This window comes from Phalangium opilio, unplaced genomic scaffold (assembly GCF_054372755.1).
Source record: "Phalangium opilio isolate 3A_F unplaced genomic scaffold, DU_Popi_V2 ptg000002l_1, whole genome shotgun sequence".
Taxonomy (NCBI): Eukaryota; Metazoa; Arthropoda; class Arachnida; order Opiliones; family Phalangiidae; genus Phalangium; species Phalangium opilio.
In genome coordinates, this window is record NW_028324144.1 from 872,666 (window position 1) to 887,222 (window position 14,557).

General features: G+C 39.8%; 2 protein-coding genes across 2 annotated transcripts in view; one reads left to right on the forward strand and one right to left on the reverse strand.

The window, feature by feature from the left end:
- The window catches only part of LOC149718117 (uncharacterized), a 160,483-nt gene extending 156,118 nt beyond the window's left edge, over window positions 1-4,365 (reverse strand). Inside the window, exon 1 of the mRNA XM_089860769.1 lies at window positions 4,228-4,365. The gene's annotated coding sequence lies outside the window, so the exon portion shown is untranslated. The remainder of the gene's footprint in view (window positions 1-4,227) is intronic.
- A 4,982-nt stretch (window positions 4,366-9,347) lies between these two features.
- Window positions 9,348-14,442, forward strand: LOC149718123 (papilin-like). The gene is made up of 13 exons (XM_089860783.1): window positions 9,348-10,243; window positions 10,300-10,467; window positions 10,538-10,741; window positions 10,800-10,976; window positions 11,045-11,251; window positions 11,316-11,511; window positions 11,642-11,693; window positions 11,809-11,942; window positions 12,344-12,420; window positions 12,481-12,741; window positions 12,805-13,071; window positions 13,137-13,360; window positions 14,094-14,442. The coding sequence occupies exons 1-13, from the start codon at window positions 10,186-10,188 to the stop codon at window positions 14,352-14,354; spliced, it is 2,286 nt and encodes a 761-aa protein (XP_089716909.1). The 5' UTR covers window positions 9,348-10,185; the 3' UTR covers window positions 14,355-14,442.
- Window positions 14,443-14,557: the final 115 nt, after the last annotated feature.

Consider the following 14,557-nt stretch of genomic DNA (forward strand, 5'->3'; position numbering starts at 1 on the left):
AGTTAAGAAACCGTGGGGAAGGGGGGAGAAATAACTTATCTAACCCCTTTAGTGGGCAGTCAATTAAGGTCAAGAATGAATTTTGACCAAATTAAACGTTGTCCAAATTTCGGTATTAGAAACGGATACCTTTAAAGGCTTATTTTAACTAGTAACTAACCAGCGGGCGGCTTTGGGCTGGCATGAAGGAAGGGAGGGAGAGAGGGAGGGGTCAAGAATAAGGATCTCGTTAAGAAAAGAAATGACTTCTTGGATAACTAATGACTCGAAAAACGTAAGACTTAGGGAGGCAACGTGTAAGAAAAAAGCACAAGATTCCTTTTCTAGGATCGCGAAGTAAAAAAAGTAAACCCGATAGTTCAATCCCAGTTTAACCTTGCTATTTCTCTCCTTAAGGGAATATAGTACAGGGGTAACCATCCGCTGTACTTTACGGGTGTAACGCAAAGTGGGGATATTTAATGTGGGCGAAGATTTAAGGATTTAAGTCCGCGGTCGATCTGGACTCCCGTCGAGTTACGAGTGCGAAAAAGAGCCTCGTTTAAAACAAACGGACAAGATTCGAACTCGTTCCTATAAACTCTCTTGGGGGTTAACACCTCTCCCCCCAATCTTCAATGCAACGACAGATATTTATACAGAATCCCGCCCAATCACAATAAAACAGAGAGAGATACGGAGTAAAGAAAAGTTCCGTGTAAACTCGATCTCAGCGGGGGAATTCCAATCTATATACACCGCCAATTCCTTCCTAGACAGTTCAAGCAACACCAAAATATCTCTACAGATACTCTACATCGGACTATCACGTCGAAAAGTTTCAAAATTTGTCGCCGAGTGGCGCTGCCCTAATAGGACAACGCGCCGCATCTCTTTGAAGAAGAGAGGGATCGAGTGGAAACCCCCACCTACGGAACGGCACCTTAGTCCTCCCGGGCAGCATCCTCGGGGGAAGGAAATTTCTCTACCCCCTTTACTAGTGCGAAAATGCATGAGAAAGAATTCTACGCGGCGAAGAAGCTAGCTTAACTTCTCTACAAGCTTATAAAGAAGAGAAATAAATATACGGGGGGATTGGATAGCGGATAAATTTCACGAAATGAGCTCTTTTAAAAAGATTGAGGGCGACAATTTCTCATCAAAAGCACACTTAAAACTGACAAGTAGTTCAAAGAAAATTTACCAAAAAGGAATAACGATACATAAATTGATAGGTCGATTAAAATTAAACCATAACCTTTCCTAAACTATTTATTATTCGTATTGCAATTTGAAAAAAAAATACTCAACAACCTCATGAGAGGAGTTTATTTCGAAATAGGCCTAGGCTAACTTGTCAAAAATCTCAAGGTAAAATCCAACGGAGCGCCGATAAAAAAAAATCAAAAAACACTTTCGACGGATCAAATTATCTCAGGTAAATATTTGCAACACAATGGAAACAACGAACGAAAAGGCCAGTCTCCTCCCATCAAATAATATAAAACCAAAAATGAGATAAAAACCGAATGAAAAATGGTCGAGAAAATATAAATTGTCTATCGGCGGGTGGTGATCAAATACACCTTTTCCGCGCCGAGTTGATAAAGCAGACATGGAATATCCCATCATCGAAATGAATCTACCCGCGGCGATAAACCCCCCCTCCTTTCCCCCTCCCTTATAAACTCCCAGCATCCAATTTAATCCCATCACCCGCTATCAATTCAAGTTGCGAATAATAAAAAAAATTAAAATTACGTAACTTGTAAAATACTTTGTAAATTGCATCTGCATCCAAAAACCCACACAAAATGTGATTAAAAAGACCTAAGTAATTGAAGAGAAACACTAAGTCACGTTAAGTCGCCCTAGAATAGTCTCTAACTGACCAAAGAACTTGGAACTGACCTCTACCATAGGAAGAGGTCAGTTATATTGAGGAAGGATATAGCAACCCTTGTTAGATATGCCCAAATACCATAGCGGGAATTTCAATTATTTGTTCTTTATAAATAAGTCTGCAGCGAGGAAAGTGGGTATATAGATGGTATTTTACGATCGTTTAATTTTGACCTCGACTGGTTGACCTTTGAATTTCGTGAAAATGAAAACATGGCAACGTTGATCGCGCCTGTTTGAGGAGTCGGGAAAATCCGTTTATAGCGAGAAACGAATTGCTTGTCGGATTTGAGCCAAAAGCCATTTGTAAATTTTTATGACGGCCCAAGAAATGTCTTATTGTATAAAGCTCGCCCCCCGCCCCCCCTGCAACCACGCGCTTTTTAATGGCTACGGTTATAAATGACCATTTTTCCGAAATGAATGTCTTTCCTAGCTTTGATATCTTTCCTTATATTCCTTCTTCATTCACTCGTAATTCGGTTAAAGGAGCGAACAGCAGAACCAACAAGTATCTCAATTCCGATTTAAAGGAGACGCGGCATTTAATATTAATGGTTTATCCAGATTTTTCTATCGCCGCCAACCTGTCATCGAGAAATTGTATTTCTCTTTCTCTTTCTTTCTTTGGTCTATTATGGCCTATAGTGCGTCTAAATTTACTTACAGAGACGTTACTTATAAAAATGGTGTCGTTTTATATAAGGAGAAGCATAAGTTCGTAAGATACGTTCCGTTCCATAAGTTTGTAATGTCTGGTAACTTAGAAACGGGAGCTTGTTGTAATTTTGAAGTGAGTGAGTGAGGTAGGTCATAGATTCAGGGTAAAGCGAGGGAAGCCTGGTGAGTGGGGCGCTGCTGTCAAATTTGGGCTTAGTAATGCAGATACTAAATAGGACCTAGATGGAACTTGGTCCTGCATGCAAAATTAACCACCACCGAGTGTAGTTAGGACTTCAATTGACTCGCTTCCGTCGTTCTCCCTCGGAACTAGTTATCTCGAGTACTGTAACTCTCTCAGTAGCATTACGAAGTAAGGGAAGTGTCATACTTATCTTGTAAATTCCAATTGGCTATCAACATACAAACACCACCCCCCAAAACAATCGCCCATAGTTACCCAACTTATAAAATTCCTAATCCTAAAACGCGTGGGGTCCACACCACAAAAAAACCAAACCCCTAAAATTCCATCATGTATATATAAACGTGGGCCAACGAAAGTAACTCGATACTCGGGAGTAAATACGTGAGAATATGGACAAGTTCACTCGGCTTCGAGCGAGCGAGCGAGCGAGCTTCAAAAAGGGTACGTAAAAAAACCCATAACATAAGCACGGCGGCGTTAATTACGTAGCGCCGAATGAATTCACCCCTGGACCGTTTTTACCAACAACCCCGAGCAAATTTATTCAAATTTCGGCTCTCGATGAAACTAAGCCTCTTTCTTTTTTTTTTGGCAAATTGGACCACCGACCGACAGCGAGTCAGTTACAAAATGGAAATGGGTCTTTAACCCGAGTGTGCTGGCGAACTCAGCTCACAGTCAAATAAGTATATTAAAAGGTAGAGGTAAAGGTGTCACGGATAAGTGTGTGTGGGTTCAGATTGGGAGTCGGTTACCAGTTGGGGACACCCATGATATATTCTCGGCTTGGGCGGACATATCCCGCTGTATATTGCCAAATAAATAAATAACCCCCCTTTGTATGTACATTTACCAGAGTTCACCATGCACCACCCCATCCCGTTTACAACTTAAAATTATTTCAAAATGAGGTTATATCATCAATATTATCATCTAATTCTATTCATTATTTCAGGGTTCATATTTTACATTGCAGCGCGCGTTGCAAGAATGTAAGTATTTAAGCCTAACTTTGTTCCGGATTAACTTAATTAATTTAATTGTTCGCAAAATCAAATTAAAAGAATACTTTAACTTACTTTTAATCAATTGAAGAAGTCGTTCGCGTCAAAGATCTAATAGAATTGCGTGTTAGAAAAATTACCTAATTTTTTTAATTTTAATTTACTTTAATTAAATTCTTACCAATTATTGTATATTCCAGCTAGACATTCGATTGGATTTTCTTCAAACTCCTGGATCCATTCCATCAGTTGTGGTACTGGTTACGGCCATAATTTTCATTCTTGAACGCGTACGCGCTTATATCGCGATCACGTCTTAACTAATTAGCCTAATCACGGGCGCTAATTATAATTAAAGTACCCCCCCCCCCAAGTAGCTCCCATCTCACGCGAATACACTTTGTAAAATTGCAAGTAGCAATTGCACCTCCCACGCAAAAGAATAGGATAGATTAAAAGGAAAGCGGGACTCACCAGGAACCCGAGACGTTCAACGATGTCATCAAAATCCCGAGACGTTCTACGATGTCATCAAAATCCCGAGACGTTCTACGATGTCATCAAAATCCCGAGACGTTCTACGATGTCATCAAAATCCCGAGACGTTCTACGATGTCATCAAAATCCCGAGACGTTCTACGATGTCATCAAAATCCCGAGACGTTCTACGTTGTGTAACACCGGATTTAGGCAACTGCCCTACCCCCTAATACAAATATCCTTCCCCTCGAAGAAAACCCGCTTTATATTTTCTCGAAGAAAACCTGCTTACTATTTTCGAAGAGTACGAAAATAGAAAAACCCAAAGACCACGCGGATACCTGTGGACACCTGCAAATCCGCTACCCAAGACCCACAAAGGGTTGTTTTTTGTAAAATCTTCTCGGGGTCGAAAGAATGGGAGACCCGAGAAGATTAGATTTGTTTGGAACGAGCAAAGGAGAGGTTGACTCCCTTTAGCTCTAACTTTATCATGTAAACCAATATCAATTCTGAATTAAACTTTAACTTTTTATTTTACTAAACTCAAGAAAAGTTATGTTATTTTGTACGCGCGCTCGCTATACGTCCCCAAGCGTTTCACCCACCTAAAGCCGCGCTACAGTTGTCATCAAAATCCCGAGACGTTCTATGTTGTCATCAAAATCCCGAGACGTTCTATGATGCCATCAAAACCCCGAGACGTTCCATGATGTCATCAAAACCCCGGCGAAGACGTCATCAAAATCCCCTCGGAGACGTCATCAAAATTCCCTCGGAGACGTCATCAAAATTCCCTCGGGACGTCATCAAAATTCTATCGGGACGTCATCAAAATTCCCTCGGAGACGTCATCAAAATTCCCTCGGAGACGTCATCAAAATTCCCTCGGAGACGTCATCAAAATCCCCCGACGAAGACGTCATCAAAATTCCCCGACGAAGACGTCATCAAAATTCCCTCGGAGACGTCATCAAAATTCCCTCGGAGACGTCATCAAAATTCCCTCGGAGACGTCATCAAAATTCCCTCGGAGACGTCATCAAAATTCCCTCGGAGACGTCATCAAAATCCCCCGACGAAGACGTCATCAAAATCCCCCGACGAAGACGTCATCAAAATCCCTTCGAAGAGACGTCATCAAAATTCCCTCGAAGGCGTCATCGACATCTTAATTGAAATTAAACCGGAAAATTTATTAAAAATTAGAAAATAATAATTTTTATTAAATTTCCCAATCGGCGCCTGTACAAACGTTTCACCCGCTAGACACCGACGTCAATCAGAGAAGCTAAGATACAGGGGTGCTGAGAGAAGGCATCATTTTATCCCCCCCCCCAATCCCCATTCGATATTCGGGCCCTAATTATTAATTACAATTCAAGAAGTGGTATCTCGGCATCCCATAATATTATACTTGAAAGGAACCGGTATCCCCAAATCTAAACTAAATAGATCCAATTCCATCAATGACACGAGAAACCTTCCCAATCAAGTTTCGATCCCCTTAAGACGAGAAAAAAAATCCAATGACAGGAAAGTCATCGGTTGTAATCGATAGACTGAATAAATAGCGTCTTATCTATCTCTAAGAGGAGCCGGTGTAAAATAGCCTCCTCCTAGCCCGAGTCTTAGTCTTAGTCTTACAGCATGCCCCCAAGTCCATGCCATGGATGGCCTTTTTTTATAACGAGGATGACCTCTAGCCGTGACCTTTCTCCCCCCTCTCCCTCTCTCTTCTCTCTTATGGGCGACATTAATAAACTAACAATGGAATGATAAGGAGCAGCTCAGGGCTTCTCAATATCTCTCTCTCTCTCTCTCTCTCTCTCCGGTTAGGGTGCCACTCTAGGGAGCGATGGGTGAACCTGCATGGAGAGCTAATCCATCAACGTCTCTCTTATTTCCAAGGAGAAGAAATCAACAAGAACCCAACCGCAACTAACCATCCCACCACCACCGCCACCACCATCGCGGACCCAGGACCAGTCACTCCTGGATGGCTAGCTGGCAAATATTTTACAAACTACAAGTTTATAAGACGTTGTGATAATTTCTCCCTAATCAGGGTTCGGAACAAATCCTGACTTTTCCAGCTTATCCCTGACCAAATTTTTGTAAAACATCCCTGATCATTTTAAGTACGTGTTTACAAGAGCCCATTTCATCATGATCACACCTGGATCATATTTATTTCCCCCCATTTCCCAAATACCCGACTCGGACTTATTTTCCCCCATTTCCCAAATACCCGACTCGGACTTATTTTCCCCCATTTCCCAAATACCCGACTCGGACTTATTTTCCCCCATTTCCCAAATACCCGACTCGGACTTATTTTCCCCCATTTCCCAAATACCCGACTCGGACTTATTTTCCCCCATTTCCCAAATACCCGACTCGGACTTATTTTCCCCCATTTCCCAAATACCCGACTCGGACTTATTTTCCCCCATTTCCCAAATACCCGACTCGGACTTATTTTCCCCCATTTCCCAAATACCCGACTCGGACTTATTTTCCCCCATTTCCCAAATACCCGACTCGGACTTATTTTCCCCCATTTCCCAAATACCCGACTCGGACTTATTTTCCCCCTTTTCCCAAATACCCGACTCGGACTTATTTTCCCCCTTTTCCCAAATACCCGACTCGGACTTATTTTCCCCCATTTCCCAAATCCCCGACTTATTTTCCCCCATTTCCCAAATCCCCGACTTATTTTCCCCCATTTCCCAAATCCCCGACTCGGACTTATTTTCCCCCATTTCCCAAATCCCCGACTTATTTTCCCCCATTTCCCAAATCCCTGTCTTAATTATTTCCCCCATTTCCCAAATCCCTAACTTATTTTCCCCCATTTCCAGATTCCCTACTAACCCTGCCTATTGACAGATCCCTTAGGTAATCCCCGTGATTAAGCCTTTAATACCAATTATTTTAATTAGATAAATTAAATCGTAGACAGACAACTAAAGCGGAATAGGTAACTCGTCACTTAAATTTAAGCATTTAAGTTGAAATAAATAATAAAAAAAATCATCTTGAAAAAGAGAGAAAGAGAAAGAGAGAGAGCAAAAAAAGTGGGAGTGATCAATTCAAAAAAAAACAAAAAAAAACAGGAATCGGTTGGTGATAATTGATGGCAGTTTAGGAAAATATTTGACATTTCTCAATAGACAAGCTTACCCCCCAAACCCCCCTCCCCGATCCCCCCCTAACCTCAACAACTTAAACTCAACTTAAAATAAAAAATAAAATAAAACTTCTTTGATTATAATTTCGTTATGCTTGATTTTTCAACGAGATAACTTGAAATCGTTGCCCCCCCCCCCCAAAAGGTAAGAAATAGCTAAAGATAAGAAAAAAATATTCCTCGGATTCGATTGAAAGGTAGTTGGGGGGGGGAGGTAATGTAAGGGAATTTATATTGGTAGGGTGTCACTGGTTGATTTGCCTCCTAAAGGCCCATAAAGTTTTTTAAATTCCTCTCTCTTGGACAAGTAATTGGCTAGACTATCTGAGAGAAAACCGAAAACCAAGCTGACAAAATGATATATTGTTTTTAACAATCATTAATAATCCCCAAAGTGCGCGCAAATATACAGCTTCTTTTTTCTTTCCTATTTCATTTCTTTGAATTTAAAGTTAAAGTCCGCTAACTGCATGCGGCATGCCCAACCTCCCAACGTAATTTCACTTATTTTAGAAAGGGACTTAAGAATAAGAATCCACCATTCCCATTTCCCAGCAAGATATTGGTTAAAATTTAATAGAATTTAAGAAGAAATTACCTTTTAAAGGAGTTAATTGAATCCCTCAGTGGATGAAATCCTAAAAGGAACATTAGTTGGGGTTAATTTAACAGTTAACATAAGGGTAATACGCTTAACTAACTAGAATCCGAAAATATTCTTAATTTACCTTGGTAAAATTCATAATTTTTCGTTTAAATGTTTCAAAAAACCCTTACAAAACATTAATTATACGCTTTAATTATAATAATTTAATTAAATTCATTTATAATCTTAATGACTTTTCAAAAAAGTTTCCGCCATTTCTAGTTTGAAATCTTGAAAATAGGCTTAGTGCCTGCAGCCCAAATCTTTCCCGCTCTTTTTCAGGCTGGTAGCGCCATCTGTGTCGCGGCGGTCGAACTTACAAAGTTTAAAACCGGCAGTTAATGGAATTTTCAAAGTTTTCGCGCTCGTTTATATTAAAAACAACCAGTTTTTTCCTCAATTATGAAGAATAATAAATTATTAATTAAACTATATTTTTCGATTACGTAGAATTATTACATTCCAGAAATTTCTATTGCAGGGTTCATACAAATTTAGGAAAACCGATTTCCCTGAGTTTTCTATGTTTTTTCCCAATATATTTCCATGTTTTTTCCCCATATATTTCCCTGAGTTTTCCATGTTTTTTCCCAATATATTTCCCTGAGTTTTCCATGTTTTTCCCCATATATTTCCCCAAGTTTTCCATGTTTCTTCCCATACATTTCCCTGAGTTTTCCATGTTTTTCCCCATATACTTCCTTCAGTTTCCCATGTTTTTTCCCATACATTTCCCTGAGTTTTCCATGTTCCCCCCATACATTTCCCTGAGTTTTCAAGGTTTGTATGAACCCTGTATTGGCTAATTAAGACCAAATTAGTTAACAATGTTAGAGTACATTTAAAATAACCACACTATATGGGAAATTTAACCTTTCCTATATCATCCTGGTTATTAACTTAACCTTTAATCACATCCTAGCTCAATTAACTTATTTTTAACCCATAAGTCTTTTACAAACATTCTATGAATACAGATTAGTTCCAACCTATAATTAACAGGCCTTTTCCCACCTACAAAACCTATTACACCATTTCAAATACTTGAATGGATAGAACTGGAATAATCACCTTAGTTAAGGTCAAAGTTGAGACTCACTTGAGAGTTCATCAAACCATCATGGTGCAGAATGTTTTCACATTAAAACAATGCTCAGTATGCATGGAAGTGATGTTTTTCGGAATCACCATTCTGTAATTGATAAAATTAACACAAAATATTAACGTTTAAAACATTTAACTCAAATTAAACAAATTGATTTTATTCGGGCATCAAAATCAAACATTAACGATGACCAAGGCTTAGGAACTGTCAGGAAAATTGCCTAAATCTAATCTCTTCTTTCTTTCGAACAAAGACTGTAGGCCTAGAAACGCTGGTGTTTCTTAATTAAAACTTACACTGGCATTCAATCTGTAGTGTTTTCTTTCCAAAATGTGAAGTTAAACTTAATTTCTAATTACAAACGTTAATTACTTCGATGAGCAACAAGTTCGGGCCAAATTTCACACTTTTAAAAGGAAATTCCGCCGCTTGGTAACCCAGTAACCGACTCTCTATGATACTGGTCAAATCAGTTTCAGTTCAGTTCCATGGATGAAGCTGCGTTTTAGCGGGAGAATTTAAATTATCGCTCTAAACCCATAGACTACGTGTTGTTAATATATGAAATAGGAAAAACGATTTTAAACGTATTGTGTTAAATTACGTTTTATGACAGTAAAGTAGAGGTAAACGGTTGCCATATGTTTGTTGAATTTGGTTAGATCATAGATTAGAACAGTCTATGAACTTTTTGTATTATATTGTACGAATAAAAGTTACCGGAATGGTCGAACGCAATTCAAAGTGTTATTACGTTTTCTTTTACGTACTTGAAAGTTGATTAGAAGAATTGTTTGAATTACGACAGGTGAATAGATATCGTTCCACTTTAGATATCGTAAAATAAAAGGGAACAGTAGATTAGTGAATATAAAATAACTGAAAATCGTCTGTCGGACTTCTCGTGAGAACTGTAACTTCTGTCCAGATAAAACAGACTATATAAGCAGCTATAATTTAAGCCATCTTTCTCTATCTTCCTACCACCAAAGGAAAACCACCACCATGTCTCCATTCGTAGCTGCAGCTCTACTCGCTCTGGTCGCAGTGTCGTCCGCCATAAGTAAGTACTTAAGTAATCCATAGACTTTAAGCGACTTAAGTACCGCTTTGCTTTAGCTTTGGAGGACTGTCAGGTGAAACCGGAAACGGGTATGTGCAGAGGATACTTCGTCCGTCATTTCTGGAACGCTACCAGCGGACAGTGCGAAGAATTCGTGTACGGTGGCTGCGGAGGAAACTTGAACAACTTCGAAAGTCACGAGGAATGCCACTCTACCTGCAATTGTAAGTGACCAACTATTTAAAACACTTTAGTCTTGAAACATTTCGAAGTTAAAATGTATCTTACCTTTAGCTTTGATCGAGAAGTTCAGCACCGACTGCGAATCCCAATCCGAAGTCGGTTTGTGCCGTGGTAAATTCCCCAGGTACTTCTTCAACCAGGAGTCCGGAGAATGTGAAAGGTTCTACTACGGTGGCTGCGGAGGAAACCGTAACAACTACAAGACCATCGAAGAATGCCAAGCTACTTGCCAACCCGCTGTCGTTCGCGTACCCGGTAATGAGTTCATAATTGCCTATACGTAAGTCATTTGTTTAGACCGAATTCATTGTAGTCGATGTCCAAGAAGTAGATTGCACCGCCGAACCGGAAGTTGGTGTTTGCAACGCTCTTTTCCACAAGTTCTTCTTCAACAAGCACACCGGAAAATGCCATCCCTTCGTCTACGGAGGATGCGGTGGTAACACCAACAACTTTGACTCCGAGGAGGAATGCCTTCAAAAATGCGGACGTAAGTATAAATTAATAAGCATAATTAGGCTTAAAAACAAATACTTAAATATCCTCGATGGATGATAGAAACCAAAGTGGAGCGCGTCCTATGCGGCGAGGAAAAGAAAGTTGGCATGTGCAAAGCTTTGATCCCGGCTTTCTACTACAACGCCAAGAGTGGCAAATGCGAGAACTTCTACTACGGTGGTTGCGGGGGTAACACCAACCGTTTCTATTCGTACGAGTCTTGTCAAGCCACTTGCGAGGGATACGAAGCTCCTGAAACCAACGAAGGTAAAGCCATCCGTCATTTTAACGCGTCATTAACTTGAGTACTTATCCATCTTCTTTCCCACAGTCGAAGAACCCCAACAATGGACCTTGCAGAACTGTTTCTTGCCAGCGCAAACCGGAATTTGCAATGCTTACTTCCAGAGGTACCATTTTGACAGGAGCACCGGTACTTGCAAACAGTTCGTCTACGGAGGTTGCGGAGGTAACGCCAACAACTTCCAAAGCGAGAAGGAGTGCTACGATCATTGTCTGGTCGCCTAAATATCGAGCTTCAACAATTGAACAACACCACTAACCAATATTGTTATAACAGTCATTAAATTAAATACCGTTATCTTTAAACATTATTGTCCTCAATTATTTACCCTTTAAACCCTGATAACAATCTAGCATATGCTCTTCGGAGCTTATCAGTCTGGTGAACGGCTTACCAAACTTGGGGGTAAAGCCCCAACGTTGATAAGACAAAGAAAGAATGGTTCAAAATGCAAAAATCGTTTCGTATCTCTAAAGCTATAGATAGGGTGAGGGTGAAATCACTCTTAGCATGCTCTTAGTTGACTTATCGCGACAAAAACTGTCGACACTTGTCCCTGAAATGCCGGAAAATCCCAGAATTTTTAGGCGTTAATTATTTTCGAGAGGGTGAACAAACGTACTTTGAAATTATTTGGCTCGTTACTCGAGATAGGTAAGCTTGCCTCAAATAATTACAATTATAATTAGATAAGTTTAACTGATTGAATTAAACACATTTCGACATATCCCGGATAAGAGTGTATAGTGAATTGGCGATATTAACAGCACGTAGACTTAAAGTCGAATATTATATTGATAATTATACTCGTGGTGGTATTATTTGTATTTAGCTCCCATCCCGTAAGCTTCGATTAGCGCGACGACAAACAATTAATAACATTACGAGGCTAAAACACGGAGGATTGTAAAATAAATCGCGGCGTCACTTCCTTCCATCGACTAATTATCGACCCTCAAGTTTATAAGATCACGTACATACATAAGCATACACCTATATAGCGGTAGAAAAAGGTATAAATAACAACAATTAAAGCCACGTTGTTTCATACACAGTCTAACCGAATCAACAGCCGACGTCATGAACAATTGGCTGTACATCTTGGTCTTGAGCGTAGCCATCGTCCTGGGAGGTTAGTCGCACTCGTCATTTAATAACTCGTAAATAGTTAACCGGAATTTGTTGATTGTAGTTGAGAGGAACCAAAATCCGGAATGCGACGTTGAACCGGACATGGGACCTTGCAAGGCCAACATCAGGATGTACTTTTACAACGTCTCGCAATCCAAGTGCCAGATTTTCGTCTTTGGTGGATGCGAGGGTAACGGCAACCGTTTCTACACGGAGCCCGATTGTCTGGAGGCTTGCGGAGCCAGACGTAAGAAAATTAGGCCTGCTTCATTTCTTATCGGACCTAGTTTCCCCTGGTATCCCTTTGAATTTTGGACACCAGGTACAACTTGGAATTTACCCAGCAAGAGTGACGTGATTTAACTAACCGTCTTTATTGACTTAGCGCCCATCATCCCCGTTATACCAACTGATCCGGAGAAGGACGCCTTGGAAACCGTTTCAGCCTTGGCTCCTCAATCCGACAGTGGCCGTACTGAAGATAAATGTAAATTGTCCCCCGACTCGGGTCCGTGCAAAGCCAACTTCATCAAGTATTTTTTCAACACGCTGAGCGGTACTTGCGACAGTTTCATCTACGGCGGGTGCTTCGGCAACGACAATCGCTTCAATTCCATGCAAGACTGCAACAAGAACTGCAAACCAGGCTCTCGTAAGTACCGAAACCGTTACGAGAGATAAAGATAATAACCAAATTTGTGGGTACATTTTTTGTAGCGGTAATGAAGGTGTATTTGCCCCGACGTGGTTTCGAGTTCTGTTTCCTGCCGCCGATGTTGGGTTCCTGCAACGGGAAATTGACCAAGTACTATTACGACCCGGAAACCAAAGATTGCAAAAGCTTCATACACAGTGGATGCAACGGCAACGCCAATCGATTCGAAAATCAAATAGATTGTTTGAAATCGTGCGCCAATTCTGAATCTCGTCATCCTAAACTTTATTGAGCCTCAATTCCAAGAAAACTCCAAATTACTTGTCGGTGACCAGTCCAAGAATCCTTAATTATTATACTTTTTAAAGTAATTGAACCTCTGTTCAAACGATTGAAGTCGGTGCTATTTTTTGTGGACGTTTTTATTAACAGAATTATTAAATATTCAAATATGTCAGATTTGATTTTCATTTTATTTTGTGGTCATTGAACGATTATAATATCGCGGAAATAGGACCTATTATCCTAAAAACTAATAAATTATCCGAATCGAACACATGTTTATTCGAAAATGGGAAGGTGTTTCATTTTCTTTATAAATAATTTCGACATTTGGATAAGGTTTTATTATAAATATATACTGCATATTAAAATAAACAAAAATGAAATCTCAGCACGCAAAGTTGGGAGTTGTTAGTTTAATCCAAGGTCACGGCGTATGGCACGAAATAAAGATTAAACTAATTATCGTGTTTAAATATTTAAATTTGTTATGAGGGCATACGGGTTCAACTCTTTGTTTGGATATTTTCATTTCAAAAACTGTCAACGCTGACAATCCGCACCTGTTATTAAGCTAATGATGGCCCGTTCCCAAATATAAAGAGCTTCCTCGGGAAAGATTCAAACTAATCGACATTTTGCTTTGCTTTCTATTCGTTGTACACGAACACAAGAAGAATGTTGACTAAATTCGCGTGTCTCTTGTTGGCTTTCGCCTTAATAGGTAATTAGAATAGGACTTAATGTTGCGTGAAGATTTTAATGTTATGTTGAATGTGACTGTCACGCGTTTAGGTTTCGTGATGTGCGAAGAAGACGAAGATGAAAACCCGTGCGAGTTGGAGAAAGACAAGGGAATGTGTTACGCCAATAAGATCCGATATTACTACGACCAACAAGCTAAAAAATGTCTCAAATTCTCTTACGGGGGTTGCGGTGGAAATTCAAATAATTTCGAAACCATGGCGGAATGTAAAGCAAAATGTCAACAAAAATAAGTTTTGTTTTTATTGTACTACCAAATATGAGTATGACCGAGTTATACCTAATTTTTTTTTAATTTTCTAAATAAATGATTTAAATATATCGTGGTGGCTCGATTTCAATAGAGAATACTTTTTTAAACCATCGTATATGTTGTCCAATTCCTTTTAAGTGTTAACCTTGAGCGAAGGCATCATTTTAAACCATACAAACGTCC